Source organism: Pongo pygmaeus, chromosome 22 (assembly GCF_028885625.2).
Source record: "Pongo pygmaeus isolate AG05252 chromosome 22, NHGRI_mPonPyg2-v2.0_pri, whole genome shotgun sequence".
Lineage (NCBI taxonomy): Eukaryota > Metazoa > Chordata > Mammalia > Primates > Hominidae > Pongo > Pongo pygmaeus.
The window spans coordinates 38,641,938-38,660,839 of NC_072395.2; the positions used below are offsets into that span (position 1 = coordinate 38,641,938).

The window sequence follows — 18,902 nt, forward strand, 5'->3', positions numbered from 1 at the left end:
CTCGTTTTAATGCCTTAGGTGCAGAAGCAGGAGAAATAATACCTTTCATGCCTCCCCTGACTAGTTTTAGGATAAAGAAGCTGTGCACTAAATAGATAGTAGCTGAGGAACGATGAAGAGGATCTACCCAAAGTATGAATAAGTCAACTGCCATGGACCGAACTGTGTCCCCCTGAAAATTCATGTATCAAAGCCCTAACCCTCAAGGGACCTTTGGAGATTGGACCTTTAAAGAGATAATTAAGGTTAAATGAGGTCATGGGGGTGTGACTCTGATCCAATAGGACAGGTGTCCTTATAAGAAAAGGAAGAGGCCGGGTGAGGTGGCTCATGCCTGTAATCCCAGGCATGAGCCCTCCACTTTGGGAGGGCAAGGCGGGTGGATCACCTGAGGTTGAGAGTTCGAGACCAGCCTGACCAACATGGAGAAACCCTGTCTCTACTAAAAATACAGAATTAGCCAGGCATGCCTGTAATCTCAGCTACTCGGGAGGCTGAGGCATGAGAATCGCTTGAACCCAGGAGGTGGAGGTTGCAGTGAGCCAAGATCGTGCCATTGCACTCCAGCCTGGGCAACAAGAACAAAACTCCGTCTCAACAAAACAAAAGAAGAGGAAGAGATACCTCTCTTTCTCTCTGAGAAAGACCATGTGAGGACATGATGCGTAGGTGGCTATTTGTAAATCAAGGAAGAGAGGCCTCCTCAGAAACCGACCTGCTGGTACCTTGATCTTGGACTTCCAGCCTCCAGAAGTGTGAGAAAAATAATTTCTGTTGTTGAAGGATTCAATCTGTGGTATTTTGGTATTTTGTTATGGCACCCCTAGCAGACTAATGCATTTATCTAGTCACACCCAGACAAAAGAAAGAGCAAAGGTCAGAAGAGCTTTTTCTAGAGGATTCTGTTTCCTTTCTTTGGCTTTTCTTTTTTTTTCCTGAAGGCAATAGCTGAATCTGAGAGTAATAAGGGGCTCACCAGGGATGTGCAAGGAATTTCTTGTACTGCCCCTTTCATGGAAATGACAAGGAAGTGATTTATTTCAGATGTGACTCAGTTCAGGATTTGAAAGCACATCTGACAAATGTCAAGTAAAGAAAAAGCTCTTCTTTTTCTTTACTTGACCATTTGCCATGCAAGTTCCCAAGTTCTTCCTCCCTGTCTTGCTTCACTACAGGCAGTGGGAAAAATCCAAACAGCTTCCCCCTGTGTCTGGGACATCTCCAGCTCTGTGGTGTATTTACTTTGAAGGAACAAAAAAGGGGATAGTATATGACTTCCATCCCAAGTCACTATAGGAGATACTTTAAGAAACAAGGGAGTTTAAATTGCTCTGCTGTATAACCTGCAAAATTCATCTCCTACTGCAGAATAGAGTGAGTTGCTTCTCAGGATTCGCACCTGGAGTTGGTATTCAGCATGTGTTTTCTTTGTAACATTTTTGTCAATTCTCTAAAAAGACCACACTTTTTGAGCTGGCACTAGGCTGTCTGACAATCTTCCAAGACGAAGCTTTTACAGTCCATCATTTACAATGCTGACAACTCCAGGCACATTTTGCCAATTTTCCCTTTCATCTCTTATTAAAATAATATCACTTTGGATTTGAAGAGAGCCTAAATGGATAATTCTTCAAGCAGAATGTCAGTATCAATGATAGAAAGGGAAGAATCTAAGAGGGAGGTAAATGTTCTGTAAGTAGAGAAGTAGGTTCACAATTTCTGAAAGAGCAAATCAAATAGCAAATGGGGGAAAGTTATGAAAGGCAGAATTTTGTGACTCAAGCCTGTCCTATGCTTATACAGTTTTTTGTTTTTGTTTATTTTGAGATAAGGTCGTCCCTCTGTCACCCAGCCTGGAGTGCAGTGGAGCCGCCAGGCCTCACTGCAACCTCTAACTCCTGGGCTCAAGCGATCCTCCAACCTCAGCCTCCTGACTAGCTGGGATTATAGGTGTGTACCCCTAAGCCCAGCTTATTACTTTTTTGACTTTTTGTAGAAACAGGGTCTCCCCATGTTGCCCAGGCTGGTCTTAAACTCCTGGGCTCAAATGATCCTCCTGCCTCAGCCTCCCAAAGGGCTAGGATTACAGGTGTGAGCCACCATGCCTGGCCTTTTATACTGTTTATTCCCTTTAGATACAGTTAATGGATATTAATAAGCAGTTTATGCCAATCCCTTTTCATAGCTAATAAAAAGTCTTATCTTGGATAAATAAAACCTAGCCACTAATGCTGCCACACCCAAACAAACTCTCTATGCATCTGAACTTCTTGAGGTTAATAATGCTTCATTGTAATATTTTATAAAATCACCACTTTGGAAGTGAACACCACTAGAAATTCACATGGCCAATTTATAGATGGGGACTGGGGGAAGCGGGGAGGATCTCTGCAATCCAGTAGTTAGGCTCTGCCAGAATGTATTTAGAGTTGTCTCTAAATACATTCTAAGTCTCTGTTTCATTTTTTTTCAATGAAAATGAAAATGTCTGTCATCCTATGTTCAAGACAAATATAAATATAACCTAAGTTTCTAAGAATCCTTATATTTTTGCTATTGCATATAAGCATGAGTTTTAAAAACCTCTGAATGTTTAAAGGATCACCTGGGGGAATAAGAAAAATGCAGATCTCTGTAGGTCTGAGGTAGAGCCCAAGAATCTGTATTTTTAACTAGAATTCCTCTAAATTACTGTGCTTCACTTGACCCCAATTACACATTAGGAAACGATGATTTCAGGATGACGATCAGCCTTTTCCATCCAAGGACTTAAAGCAGCTAAACCGAAGACACCGACAAATACCAGATACTTTTCTCTGTCTACTGGCTGATAGCACAAAAGTGCAGACGTCACGTAGGGCAGTATGGAAAGCTCGAGCTAGGACTGGAGTCAGCGAGAGATGCTAGCTTCCCCTGTTCGTGGATTCCGAAGCCTCAAGCGCACATTAACAAGGCCTTAGACGACAGTAAACACCCAGACTCAGGCTCCTACAGACGGCCCCCCATTCTACTCTAATATATCTATTTTTCTTTAAAGAAAAAACATCTGATTTTTGCACCCCAGGTATTTAAAGACACACTTTGATTTCTGAAAGGCTTTGACAACACATGAGGAACTCCTTGGGCCTTGACCATTTTTAGCACTTTCACAGTTTCTGATTTTGATCAAGCCACTTAATCACCCAGGATTCTGAATCTGAAAACCAGGAGGGTTTAATTCCACTTTCATGTTCCCTTGAGGAGCTGTTGGCAGCAGGACGAAGGCAGGTCCATACTGAACATGAGAAGGAAGCCAGGAAGCCAGCTCTTCCTTTCACATCAAAGAGATCTAGAAAGCAAAACCTGTCTCACATTTGCATACAATATTAGACTTACATATGGATGCCAGGTTTGTCAAAAGACAGGCTAATTAGGGCATTAGTTTCTTTAATGGTTGCGATTTAGTAATTCACAGATAGTCCCACTTAATTTTTCATCCTATACCTGAAGGACCTACTTCACACTTCAAGTGTAAGAAGGCTTCTCCCTTAAGATAGAAAGAAGGCATTCAAGTGTCAAAATATTGGTTTCCTGCCAAAAATAAAGGATGAGAAAAAGCAGACACTTAGCTTATCAAATCAAAATACATGCTGGCAGGGAAAGACTACTGGATTACCAAATTCATTCCCCTAGCCTGCACTGATTCCTCTTTTTCCCTAAAGTTTCTTATTTTTTCAGTTTTTCTCATGATACTGACATTGCCAACCAGCAGTCTGGAAACTGTTCAGGTTGATTCTTAGCAGAAAATCGAGGAGCTCTCCTGTTATTGTTAATATCCTTAAAACACTTAAATTTGGTTAGTTTGCTTCAAGCATTCTCAGTATATTACAAAAAAAAGTACTCAAGAATTTCTAGACTTTATTTTGACTGACATCAGCTACCCTAATGAACAGGAGGGGACAACAGCAAGGTATATTAGGAGCATCTCCTTCCTTTTTAATCAGAATTATATAGGAATTAAGAATTCTAAGGCCACAGTAGAGTATAGTATCTTGGAAGAAGAAAGCGGAGAATGTCTGACATTTTCACTGATCGTTTAGGCTGATGGCTTAAACCATTTCCACCCAAGTTTCTTAAAATTTAGCATTTCCAGCCGACATTACCTACTGCAATTTCTCTATAATCTTAAGGGTACGGAGCCCCCAAATGAGAGAGAGAAAAGAGATGTAAACTAAACGGGAGTCAAAGAAGGGGAAACTGAGTCTGTTGCACATCATTTACCCTTTCTTTAACATGATTTTAAAGGTAATAATGCTTATAAAAATAGTAGTAGTAGTAAGGGGTATCAGGTGACAAACAGAAGTGCCCCTCTCCACAGATGTGCCAGTGTATCTGTAGAAATACGGTGCTAAAATTAGAGAAGACTGAACATTTTAATTTACTAGGTAGAGCCAAATAGTCTAAAAGGTTTCACCCATATACTTACCAATAGTTTATGAAAGTTCCTTTTCACCTATCCTTATCATGACAAGGCATAACAGATTTTTAAAAAACTACCAATTGGCCATAATTTTTAAAAAATTACATTTTCATTGGTATTAATCATGAGAAGTTGTTCACCTTTTAATCTACAACTAATTATCAGATATGCATGCATTTTTTTTCTGTGAATTGGAGCTGCTGTATTTTTGTGAATTAATCAAATGCATCAATTCCTTTGGGTTTTCACCTTAAACGTTTTTGTGGCATACAATTTGTATAATGTGAATTTAGAAGATAATAGCATACGTAAGTCTAATTGGCCTACTGGGGTGCTATAATGGATCCTCACCTATTTATTAACTTTTTAATAAGTTGATTAGTCTCTAAAAAATTCGCAAAGTTTAGCATGTATCAATGTCACCTGGACAGCTTGATAAAATACAGATTGCTCAGCCCCATCCCTAGCTTTGCTGATTCAGGAGGTCAGGGGTGGGATCACGGAATGTGCGTTTCCAACAAGTTCCCACGTGATACCAGGCGATGCTGATGCTGCTAGATTAAGGACCACACTTGGAGAACCACAGCTCTGAAATATTCCCTGGGCATGGTATTTGCAATACATACTTTATACCTAATAATTTGTTTCAGGACACACAAATGCACATGAGACTTGATACATACTCTCAAAAAGCTAACAATCAGTAAGTGGTAGTTCACTGACATGTACACATCAAAGTAATGTTAGACACATGTAATAGGCCAAGATTGGGGATGGGCATTGTAGGTAGATGGAGTAACATAAATGCGTCCAGGGCTATGCATATAAGATCAGCCCGGCTGGCAAAGTCAGACTCATGAAGGAGATTAATGGGAAAACCTATCTGTTTTGTCTGTCTCAGGTTATTTTGTGGATCAAGTGAAACTTAGAAACAACAACAACAACAAAAAAGCAGTCTGTGATCAAGAAGAATTACTCTGTTGCAGCAATATAAACTAAGAAAAAAATATGCAAAATTATCTGCTGCCTTGGGAGATGACCTCATGATGTGTATTATTTACTTTAATATTTTTATTTATTTATTTATTTATTTTTGAGACGGAGTCTCGCTCTGTCGCCCAGGCTGGAGTGCAGTGGCGTGATCTCGGCTCACTGCAACCTTTGCCTCCCGGGCTCAAGTGATTCTCCTGCTTCAGCCTCCTGAGTAGCTGGAATTATAGGCGCGTGCCGCCATGCCTGGCTAGTTTTTGTATTTTTAGTAGAGATGGGGTTTCACCATATTAGTCAGGCTGCTCTCGAACTCCTGACCTCGTGATCTGCCCGCCTCGGCCTCCCAAAATGCTGAGATTACTGGTGTGACCGACTGTGCCTGGCCGACGTGTATGATTTAATAGCCAGCAGCAACAGGCCACTAACATGCCATCTGCTAACAGGGGCTCTAGCTATTAACATCCACAGAGCTAAAAACTCTGTATGTCTGATCCCTTGCAAATGGCAAAGACCTGGCTGAGAATTATTATCTCATGCTTTCAGAGAAACCTTTGCTTATCCTGCACTGAAAAATTTGGCTGCAATAATCACATGGAAGAAGGTAAGTTTGTTTTTATGGTTCATGGGCTGGCTTATGCCTTCTAAGCAGAAGACACAAAATAATATAAAAATCCTGCAACATGCACAATGTAGCTGATATTCATGTTCTCTTTAAATATCTTAACACTGACTTACATATTTAAGGGTGTGGAGTCTTTGAGCTTGGGAAGCATCTTATTACTGAGGTACAAATGCTAAAAGAGGGACATTTCTTCTATCTACCACATTTTCAATGAAAAGATGCTGAAGGTGAATAAACAGCTCTGCAAACCCAGTTTTGTTTAACTTGGCAACAGCAGTAAGTAAGTATCACTGGACACAGAGACACTGGAATAAATTCAGTCTTTAGTCTTACTAATCACGTCTGACCTTGGGCATATTACATGGTTTTCCTGAGCCTATGAAATCATGTGGCTGAACGAACTGAAAACCAAGATTCTTTCCTTCACTAATAAATTTCAGCAAACGATAGGAGTAAGAATGGTTGTCTAACAAGATTACCAAATGCTACGAGACGAAGCAACCAGCGTCCCTTGACCTAATGGATACAGCTTCTTTCTTAACTGTTTATCCAAAGTCTCCCCAAGCAAATTCTAAATTATTCTGAATTATTTGAGTAACAAAGGTTGGGCCCTTATACCTGTGACGTGTCTGGCAATGACAAAGAATGTGGAACATGGGAAGCATTTAATACATATTTATTGAAGATCCTGTGTCCTTATTTCTTCAATCTCCTTGCTATTCACAGTGGCAAATGATACGAATATACATATATATATTTATCATGGTAAATATATATAACATAAATCTTACTGTTTTAACCATTTGAAGTGTAAGGCTTAGGGTATTAAGCATGTTCATGCTGCTGTGCAACTGCGATGGATGATGCATCATGGCCATCCATCTTCCCCACTGAACTATTTTCAGTATTGCCAAATTCAACCTCTGTGCCCTTTAAACACTAACTCCACAGTCCCTCACCCTCTCAGCCCCTGGCAATCACCATTCTACTTTCTGTATCTATGAATTTACTACCCTAGGTACCTCATGTAAGTAAAGTTCCACATAAAACACTTTACAAAATTTGCATGTCATCCTTGCGCAGGGGCCAGGTTAATCTCTTTAATCATTCCAATTTTAGTATATGTGCTGGTAAAGCAAGCATCATATATATACTTTTTTTTTTTTTGAGATAGAGTTTCGCTCTTGTTGCCCAGGCTGGAGTGCAATGGCACGATCTCAGCTCACTGCAACCTCTGCCTCCCAGGTTCAAGCAATTCTCTTGCCTCAGCCTCCTAAGTAGCTGGGATTACAGGCATGTACCACCACGCCTGGCTAATTTTGTATTTTTAGTAGAGACGGGTTTCTCCATGTTGAGGCTGGTCTCGAATTCCTGACCTCAGGTGATCTGCCCACCTCGGCCTCCCAAAGTGCTGGGATTACAGGCGTGAGCCACCGCGCCTGGCTTTTTTTTTCCTCTTTTGAGATGGAGTCTTGCTCTGTTGCCCCGGCTAGGGTGAAGTGGCACGATCTCAGCTCACTACAGCCTCTGCCTCCTAGGTTCGATTCTCCAACCTCAGCCTCCTGAGTAGCTGGGATTACAGGAATGTGCCACCATGCCCGGCTAATTTTTTTATTTTTAGTAGAGACGGGGTTTTGCCATGTTGGCCAGGCTGGTCTCGAACTCTTGCCTGACTCGGCCTCCCAAAGTCCTGGGATTACAGGTGTGAGCCACTGCGCCCAGTCTATCATATATACACTTGTGAAAACTTCTAAGACTTCCTTACAAATAAAAGTGGTGACTGAGAACTAAGCCATATACCTAGTGATATCTCAGTGGTGATGATAAAGTTAGTTTTTATTTGACAAAATCTATTTGCTATCAGAATACTATACTTAAAAATCATAAGCTTTAACAATTAAATCGCATGTATAAAAATTTTAGAGAACATGCAGCTATAGCAACTTCAATGCTATATAGGAAGCTGAAGACATAGGTCCACACCTCAATATCTGCCCTCAGGGGATGGGCAGACAAATTTCAATGCCCCCCGAACCAAAAGCAAAGACACAAAAGGCATGTACAAGACAATATAAGTTGTTGCCAAGCACTGTTTTAAAGAAATAAGATTTAACTCATGCTTTTAGGAGCATATGTAAATACATAATAATTATCAAAAGACAAACACATTAAACAGGCTTTTTAAAATGCACTATCTGAAGTCAATGAATCCATCAACAAGAGCTGAAATTAAGTAACACCCTGGCCTTGACCCTCTGACCACCTGTTTCATGGTCGAAGTCCAAAGCCTCTTAACAGATAGTGTTTAGATGCACACCAAGTCAACATTCCTTTGGACACGTCTCATAACTTGGAACCGGTTAATAGATGGATCCACTATTTTTGATGAGATATTATAACTAACCTTCTATGATTTACTTTCTAAAGCAGCCCATAGTGCATACGGCAGGAAAACTGTTAACTAATAATGGCGCTTACTCAGAGAATACAAGCAAAATTTGTTTCTGAGTTAAACACCAAGAAGCAAATTAACATGCCTTCCAAACTCTGTCTCACATGAAACAAACTCATGTCATTCCCAGTTAGTGTTTGTGGAAACATATTTCAAAATTAATCTCAAAATTGGGGAAACATATTTCAAAATTATTCTCAATTTGGATTCATCTCCATACTCAGGGTGGCAAACATCACTGATTTTTTCCCCTCCTCTTTTAAAAAAATGAACCTTGAAGGCAGATGCTTGTGAAAAACAGAATAACCAGCCCTTGTTCCAGTCTAAAATCATTGGTTGTTCCCAAGACTCTACAAAAAAATCAGGACACATCTGTTCTAGTGTTCCATGCCAGGAAGTAGTCCCACAGCCACCACTGTGGTCTGACTTCACTTCCCAATCATTTTAATTCGGATTTCTTTTTAGATTTTGTTTCAAATTACAGGGCCATACAAACGAGCTGGTGAGTTGAGAAAATAGCTTTGGAACTGCATTGGATCATCAAAAGAAACAGCAGACTTTGGCGTGGGAGACCATGCCTCAGGCTCCACCCATTTGGTTGAGGTGCCCACACACGCACAAAAATAAAAGAATGGCATAAAAACAGACAAAAACTACCGACATGTCAGTCATCATGGCTTAAGGAAAAGCTCACATAATTTCTCTGGAATCTCACCAAAATTTGGAGTAAAAGATGATAGCATGCTAAATCAATTCTCTTGCTACTTCTAAAATACTAACCTTCCTGAATGGGGCTCAAGGTGGAATCTTTCAAGGCAGACATCAGTTCTAGTAGATAAAGTGTTGTTTAAAACCTCATTAACATTATATATAAATATTCTCCAAAATGATCTACAGATCCAATGCAATCCGCACTTTTTTTTTTTTTTTTTTTTTGCAGAAATGGTAGTGGGGGCGGCGGGTGAGGAAGACCTTAAAATTCATGTTGTAATGCAAGAGACTCCAGATACTCAAAGTAATATAAAAAAGAAGAACAAAGATAACGGACTCACACTTGCTGATTTCAAAATTTACTACAAAGCTACAATAATCAAAACAGTGTGGTACTACAGTAAGCATAGGCACACAGATCAAAGAAAAGAACTAAGAATTAAGAAATAAACCCATATTATCTATGGACAATTGATTTTGTGTAATAGTACCAAGACCATTCAATGGGGGAAATAATAGTCTTTTTCTTCCTTTTTTTTTTCTGAGACAGGGTCTTGCTCTGTTGCCCAGGTGGTGTGATCAAGGCTCACTGCAGCCTCAGCCACCCCAGGCTCAGGAGATCCTCCCACCTCAGCCTCCTGAGTAGCTGGGACTACAAATAGATGCTATCATGCCTAGATAATTTTTTTGTAGAAATGTGGTCTTGCCATGTTTCCCATTCTGGTCTTGAACTTCTGGGCTCAAGTGATCTGCCCACCTTGGCCTCCCAAAGTGCTGGAATTACAGGCATGAGCCACTGCACCTGGCAAGAATAGTCTTTTTCAACAAATGGTGCTCGGACACTGGATATTTATATGCAAAAGAATAAAGTCAAACCCCTACCTCACACCATATATGAAAATTTAAATGAGTCAAAGATTTAACTGTAAGAGCTAAAACTACAAAACTCTTAGAAGATAACACAGGTATAAATCGTTGTAACCTTGTTTTGGACAATGGTTTCCTAGATACAATACCATAGTAACAGCCACAAAAGAAAAAACTGATTATAGACTTCTAAATTGAAAATTTTTGTGTGTCAAAAGGATCCTATTAAAGAAGTGAAAATACAACCTACAGAATGGTTAAAATATTTCCAAATAATATATTTGATAAGAATTTAATAGTATCCAGAATATATAAAAATTCTTACAACTCAATAATAAAGGCAGGCCGAGTGCAGTGGCTCACGCCTGTAATCCTAGGACTTTGAAAGGCCGAGGTGGGCAGGTTGCCTGAGCTCAGGAGTTTGAGACCAGCCTGGGCAACATGGTAAAACCCTGTCTCTACTAAAAATACAAAAATTAGCTGGGTGTGGTGGCGCATGCCTGTAATCCCAACTACTGAGGAGGCTGAGGCACGGGAATCGCTTGAATCCGTAAGGCGGAGGTTGCAGTGAACTGAGATCATGCTGCTTCACTTCAGCCCGGGTGACAGAGCGGGACTCTGATTCCAAAAATAAAAATTAAAATAAAATTAAAGTAAGAAAGGTAAATAACCCAATTAAAAAATGGGCAAAGAATCTTAACATACATCATTTATTTGAACTGAACAAAATAATACATAATAAACCATTGCAATCGCATGAAGAAAACACTGTGGTTGATATTTAATTCATCAAATTTCTGCCAGCGTCCATTTGGAGCACAACAAACAAGATCAATATACTGCACTGAATTATACATATTAAGGTCAACAACTTGTCTGCCAGAATGGTAGACAGAGCAATTTTTTTTTAAAAAAGGAAACTTTTTTTACATTCATTATTCCTAGAAAGTGTATTCTTTTTAATGTAGCTAAAATGATTTACTTTTTCCTAAAATTATGGAGTAGAAATACATAAAAGAAAGTATCTGTTTGCCAAATGGTAAAACTATAAAAATCATTCACGAAAACAGATGCTGTATTACATGTGAATTTTTAAAGGTCATTATCAATGACTTCCACAGATCATCTGGATGACATAAACACTATATTTACAGATTCCATAATTAAACTCCAAAGCAAGAAAAAGAAAGCTTACCTAATATCACAACCAAAAAAAGCATAGAGAGCTAAATGTATACAAAGCACTCTACTAGCCACCACTATGGGTGAGTTCGACACCTGAGGTCTATAACCTCAAGTCTGCAGACAGACCAGTTGGGGACCTAAGGTATGAAGTATACTGGCATTCACACATTTGTATCTTGCTGTGTGGAGATATTTCAACATGGCAGTCCAAATGTCAGAAAACTAGGAGGCTGTCTTAATAGTATACCGTACTTTGCCATTCATTTGACAAAGCATTTTCATTTATAAATGAGTGGTTCTATTTTGAAAGAGAAATTGTCTTGGGTCAAAGATATACATCTAGACACAGGCAGCTAAACTTATAGGCCTCATGTCTGTTAGTCAATAACACTAGGGAAAATATGAATAAGGGGCTATGAGACTATTATGAAACCAATGCGGGAACAAGGCTTTGGTGATGATATGTATAAATGTTCTTGGCCAGATGCGGGGGCTCACACCTGTATTCCCAGCACTTTGGGGGGCCAAGATGGGCAGATCACCTGAGATCAGGAGTTCGAGACCAGCTTGGCCAACATGGTGAAACCCTGTCTCTACTAAAAATACAAAAAAATTAGCCAGGTGTGGTGGCACGTGTCTGTAGTCTCAGCTACTTGGGAGGCTGAGAATCACTTCTCAGTGAGAGAATCACTTGAAACCAGGAGGCGGAGGTTGCAGTGAGCCGAGATCGCACCACTGCACTCCAGCCTGGGTGACTGAGCAAGACTCCATCTCAAAAAAAAAAAAAAAAAAGTTCTTATGTCCAAATACTTAAGTCAGCTATAAACTATTAAATCTATATACATCTAAAAGTCATTTCTTATGAAAAACAAAGTCACACCTATGTTCTTATAAGAAAAAAGTGACAGCTCTCTCTATTTATGATTTTTTTTTTGCTGTTCATCCTTGACTAACAATTACACATAAGGACACTTGAAATTCTTAATAGCATTAAATTTCTATTTTGTTGGACTGGGAAGTGCTATAAATATTCTATTTTAAACCTAGTCTACTTTGGACTCACTAAACCCCCAAATCAACAGGCTTATTAGAAACAGAATATGGAAACACTGTCTTTGAAATAACCATGCTGCATTTTTCCTGAAAAGTGGAACATTTTATCAAGAGGCCACAGTAAAATTGTAATAAAAAATAAGCATCCTTTCATTACTGTGAATTTCTTGATTCCCCGCTACATCTTTCAATCTTACCCCATTCACTATGGATTTATTCAGCCAGAGATCTTTCCCGCATCTGGTTTATAATAATTCATGTTTTTATTAATTTTGAATGCTAGAAGAAAAAAATGGGTATGAAACAATTATGCCTTTGTTCCCTCTTTATTTCCTACTGCCTTTCTCATAAATCGGTTGTTATAGCATTCTGTAAAACAGCCATCTCTGAAAAGAGCTACATTTTTAGCCTTGAGGTAGCTGCAAAGAGAAGCACACTTTGATAAATAACCTCAGTGCCAATACAAAGAGTAGAATAGAATCCTTTTAGCAGAGATTTAAGGAAGATTACAAAGGACAGAAAAACACCAATCATTTTTAAATAACAATTTGACAAAGCAAAGGTTGAAGGGATGAAGGGATTCTGCCCTTTTGAAGGATTAATACATAATTAAAGCAGAATATGAACATTGAAGAGGAGCCATATTTTCACTGAAATAATAATTCCATCGTTTGTTGAATGAAAAAAATATTAATGAAGACCTACACAGTGATTTAAAAGAGAGGAGATTTATCTCTATACAAACAATGCCTGAGGCCATTCTTTGCAAGAAATCTTCATAATCTGCCTGAAAATAACTTTTTAAAAAATAAAAACATTAATAAATGACTGAGCCTAGGAACTTGCACATAATAATTAAAATTGAATGAACAAAATATGAAATTATAAAATAAAACACGGGCCTTTTATAACACAACAGGACACTTGAAAATTCACACTTATTTGTCACGTGAATAGCTTCAGACTGTGGTTGGCGGTCAAACAGGACAGCATAATTAAATCAAGTGTCAATGTGTGTGAATTGGGTAGATGACCAAATAGCAGAGGGTCATGGTACAAAGAAGGACCATGTTGTAAAATTTTATTAATAACGGTCCTCAGAACCCTGATTTATGCTTTGTTATCTTGGCCAACCACATCCATTTAGTTGACTTGATCAATCACAGCTTTAGAGGATGTTGTGGCCTAGGAAAGAAATTTGTTTTGTATGGCGCTTATGCTAGATGTCAAGGAAGGAGTTTTGGGCAGGTCTTTAGGGTTACGGAGGAGCCCACTTCATCAGTCCAAGTTAAGGAGCATCTGACTTTTTATCCTGGGGACTGGCTTCAACCTTATATTTATAATTACTAATATCTAAAAAGTACCAGGGTCCCTGCTGGATCTTGAGGAGGCAAGGATGACCAACATATATCTGGAAGAGTTCACAGGATGGAGGGTTGGTAGAGTTATAAATAAATAATTTACTCCAAGTTAGAGTATGGTATTGGAGGTGGATACCCAGTGCTTTCACACTGAGGTTAAGTAGGGGAAAATTCTACTTCAGAGAGGAAAATAGGCAGCAGAAGGAACATAGATTTTGGACTTCTGGCAGGTCTTGGTTTCCACCCCACTTTCATCACTTTACTATCTGGGCTGGGCAATTTGGTAAACTCTCTTAGGTTCAATTTCTTCAACTGTAAACTGGGGATGCTATCACTGAATTTCCCGGTATCTTCACTAGCCCATATGCTGCCTTTGTGTGAAATACAAGAAAGCCCCACTTCCAGTGGGCGTGCACAATGCCAGAGGGCTTGGCTCCTTGAGTGGGGTGTAGAATAAATTATCAGTCTCCACTCTTACCCTAAACCACCTGCCACCGCCACATCTCTATATGGGGGTCCTGTACCTCAACGGGGAACATTCATAAAGAAAGAACCTGACCATCAGCATTATCACAAAGAGGCACCCATTAGTTGGTTACATGGTTGTCACTCAAATGCCAGCTCTTTTCTCCGTTCTCTATGCAAATTAGAAAGGGTTTACAGTACTTGGGCATTTTACTTGAATCTTGAAAGGTGCAACTTTTCAAGAAAGGAAAAACCATAAGCAGCTTTTTTTTTTCCTTTTTTTCTGGAGACGGAGTTTCGCTCTTGACGCCCAGGCTGGAGTGCAATAGTGCAATCTTGGCTCACTGCAACCTCTGCCTCCCAAGTTCAAGTGATTCTCCTGCCTCAGCCTCCTGAGTAACTGGGATTACAGGTGTCTGCCACCATGCCTGGCTAATCTTTCTATTTTTAGTAGAGATGGGGTTTCACCATGTTGGCCCGGCTGGTCTTGAACTCCTGACCTCAGGTGATCCACCACCGCTGGCCTGCAGCTGTTTTTTTGGTTTTGTTTTGTTTTTTGTTTTTAAGGGAACTTGCATAGTTCTGAAAAGGGGGAATTGAAGTGGGAGGAGGCCCATGTGAGACAAGAGGTAGGGTGACTGGCTGGGAGTCTAATGACACTGATGAGAGGACAGGATCTCAGGTAAGTAGTGGATGTGCAGAGATTTCACATGAACACAGAAGGCCGAATATACAGGACTTGCAACTGGTAAGAAATAATGGGTGAGAGAGAGGAAGGCATCATCATGGATAGTTTAGGCCCACCAAGAGAACTCAGAATAGAGTGTGTAAAACAAGTAAATTTCCAGAAGGACATGAGTCTTAGAGGCACATGGGATATTTGGGGTCTGGAATATGGCACTGGGATTCAGTACGCTGGCTGTGGCTAGACCTATGAATTTGGGATTCACTGAAGTTAGTGGGAAAGTAGCATAAACAGACAGGATGCCTCAGGGAAGCACAATGGAAGATAAAAGGGCCAGGGCCAGAACTCACAAGCATGATGAACCCTATGCTCTGGTCACAATTTACTGCTCACAAATTTGATGTCAATTTTCCCCTTCACCCATAGCATTCCTTCTTTCTCAGCATGACTCCATTCTTCCTCATTTTCACCCATAGAAGAGAATTCTAATTGGAAGCATAATTTACTGAAGCAGATATACCTCTCCCACTAAAGATACTGGCAGTTCCCCAGACTGGTAAAAACCTCTTATCCATAAAGCACCTGTTACCATTATTTAATTAAACCACTGTATCTCTCTACAGATGTCTGACTGCATTAAGCACATCCTAATTGCTTGCATTTATAAGCACAAACTTTTATACAAAAGGCATGCATTTTTAGGGACTTTAAAATTTTCTCCTTTTGCCAGTGTCTCTGACTTTTAGTATCCTATTTGTACTGAACTGACTCCAAATCTAAAATTTGATTATACAGAAATAGCAAATAAACGCAACTCAGACTAATAACAAAGCATTTAATCAGAGAATATTAGAAAGACTACAAGACACAACCCGGAAAAAAAATCTATGAAGAACCTATTTAGAAAGTAAGCTAAAAGCAACACTTTTTATTATGAGAAATTTCAGACACATACAAAAGTAAAAAGAATAACATAAGGAACCTCTAATAACATTTGGCTTAAGCAATTAGCACCCCTGGTCAATCTTGAAGTTTCAACTATATTCCTACTAAAAAGTGAGGTATTGTTTTAAATGTTCCTTCAAATGAAAAAGGAATATAGATGACAACTAGGTTCAACCCAGAAAAGCTATTCTCCTCAGTGAACCACTTCTGTAGCTTTGACACTAGGAGCTCAGATAGTGTACACGGTTCATTACTGCAAACTTCTCTTTCTATAGAGAACAGTCATTTAAAAATGGAAGCACCCAGGATTCCAAATGAAAGGTTTTTAAAAAAGATTATCTTTCAGAATGTGGCATCTGGTATATTTAGAATGATACATATGTCATTATTTAAAAAAACTCAGCCACTAGGTTGGATTAAGAGCATATTACATCTATGTATACACACACACACACACACACACACACACACACATTAAGAGCATATACGTAGTATGTTCTTAATCCAACCTAATGGCTGTTTTTTTTTTTCCTTTTTACAGAAAAAGATTCCATGATACTAATTATCTAAATATCCTCCCTGTTACTGAGATTTGAAGTTTATCGTGCTGCCCTATTCTTGGGCATTTCGTAATACTCAAGATATCTGAACCACCATCTGTTCTGTGGAAGTGTGACTAATTAGTGGCTAATGTTTTCAGTAGTATAGTGCCAAATAAAAAGTTCTAATAATTTAATTATAAAGAGTCAACAATAATTGCTGGGTGAGGGTGGAATATTGGTCATCAACTTTTTAGTCCTTTGTAATGGCTTATTTCCCTATGGTCTGGTATTACCTATGCCACTTCAACTGAAATCACATGTGAAAATAGGCTTAAGATAGCTATTAAAAAAACAAACATGTTATCTAGAAGATTTTAGCTTCAGTTTATTAAGACTGATATAATAACAGTATTTTAAAGGTTCCTTACTGATGTCTATTCTGCAAGTATATCTGAAAAGTATATTCATTTGCTAAAAAAACTTGAATCAGTGAAAAATTAATTGGAAATCTCTGTTCTCAATTCATGGTGTAGACTAAAAATTCCACCTCCACTATCTTCATAAATTCTTGCTCAACACTGAGTTGCTCCTTCTGAACAAAAGTTTGGCACACTATGAAGTTGCTTTTTTTCTTTTCTTTTTTAAATAGAGAGGGGGTTTCACCATGTTGGCCAGGCTGGTTTCAAACTCCTGGCCTCATGTGATCTGCTCGCCTTGGCCTCCCAAAGTGCTGGGACACTGCAACTCCCTGACATATGAAGTTTCTTTTGCAAGTTATGTAGCTCAAAGTATAATTTCAGATTCTGTCCACTAATGTGCAGTACTGAACAGAACATCATCACCTGACACATGCCAAATATTTCACAGCAATACAAACAACATTTACAAGGCCACGTAAGTCAGGAAAGAAGCAGAATAACACTGGCATAAAAAGGAAAAAGTGACGGCCAGCTGTTCCCCTGAGCGGTATTTCAGGCACTTCAAAGTCGGACTTACTGTAATGGGTACATCCATCTACAACATCCTGGGTGCTCTGATTCCAGATGATAACCTGTATCTATTTCCAACCCAATTAACAAAGGGCAGGATTCTTTATGGGGAAGGATATGCCAGATACATACTGCTTATATGTTGGTAGACTACACACTAAATCTCCAGTATAGGTACATATGCTTATGTTGAAAGACGCACCAAGATAATCGTCATCTATGTACCTTTGTGAAGTAAGTTAAACAGTTATGGGCATTTTGGCAGCTGACAGAGACTCGTGATATTTTATTCCCTTTCCAAGAAAAACAGAAATGAGAGACCTTGAATGAAATCATTAGTCATTAGGAAAGTCATTAGGAAAACTAGGGACATAAAAGACAGTGGGCATACAAGGTCAGTTTCCTGGTTTTGATAATGGACTATAGTTATGTAAGATGTCACTGGTGAGTCATGTGGGTGATGGATGCATGGGACCTCTCTGTACTATTTTTCCAAGTTCTTGTGAGAGTATAATTATTTCAGAATATAAGTTTAACAGCCCACTATCTTTTAAGTTTAAACAATGATGTGGTTCAGAGAACACTCATGGCTTCCCCGCTCCGCCATCAAAGAGAGTTGTGACTTACTGAATATTAACAATAACCTCAAAGTCAGAAGTCACAGTTATGTGTTTTGGCTGTGCTATTTAGAATGCATGTGATACAGGCCAGTAAGTTACTCAAATTTTAAGTTTGAGCTTTTTCATTTGTAAGATGGAACAATCATGACACTCAAAAGATGAAGAATGAGTTTTTTTCCCCCATTAATTGTAAAGTACCAAAGCATCATAATTTGAGAGCCATAACAAGATTGGGCAGATTAGAAAAAAATGCTGCCATGTGTAATTCAATAACAAGTGTCCAATTATTACAAAACTATACCCTAAGTCAGGCGACATTCCTCCAGTCTTACAAGTATGGAGAGGTTAAGAACTGATTCAATTGCTAAGGCTAGAAAGCTAGTTCCATCCTGACAGTTTCATCGTAAAAGGCAACCTGTTCTATTAACTTCCATACTCCTCAAACAGATAACTCACTTCCTCAATTTTCCTCTGGGGGAAAATACATGTCCATGTGCCGCATCAAAAGAACAGCTTACTTACCAACTTCATCCTGAATCTCCTCGGCCACTGCAGGCACGTTGTAGAGCAGGGAGAGAGACTGATTCATGCGCTCGTAAATCACACGGAGGTGTGTCATAACCTGCATCAAAGGATGACAACTCCAGGTCAACAATGTCTGGGGTAGGAATGGTTATTTTTCTTTCTTTCTTTTTTTTTTTTTTTTTTGAGACGGAGTCTCACTCTGTCGCCCAGGTTATTTTTCTTACCAAGCACTGCAGGTAGATACAAACTTCCAAAATAAAACTGACAAACACTGCTACTGTTAAAAGGTTTAACTGAAAGGGCAACTTTATTTTTCTTGTTCTCCTATTTCTGTTCTCTAACTTTTGAGCTCAGGTTTAAGACTTATCTTTAAACTTACCATTATCTTGTATGCTTATAACAGCCAATTAAAAAGGCTACCTCTGCCAACT

The 18,902-nt window shown here is 39.1% G+C and overlaps 1 protein-coding gene and 1 non-coding gene across 7 annotated transcripts in view; both read right to left on the reverse strand.

Annotated features, from left to right (window-relative positions):
• The window catches only part of APP (amyloid beta precursor protein), a 283,222-nt gene that overhangs the window by 50,107 nt on the left and 214,213 nt on the right, over positions 1 to 18,902 (reverse strand). For all 6 annotated transcript variants that reach the window (XM_054468708.2, XM_054468710.2, XM_054468706.2 and 3 more), the window contains one exon: positions 18,469 to 18,568. In XM_054468708.2, coding sequence (XP_054324683.2) covers positions 18,469 to 18,568 — 100 coding nt within the window. The remainder of the gene's footprint in view (positions 1 to 18,468; positions 18,569 to 18,902) is intronic.
• LOC129022739 (U6 spliceosomal RNA) lies at positions 7,109 to 7,210 on the reverse strand. Its single transcript, XR_008496536.1, has one exon. It is a non-coding gene; the product is annotated as a U6 spliceosomal RNA (small nuclear RNA).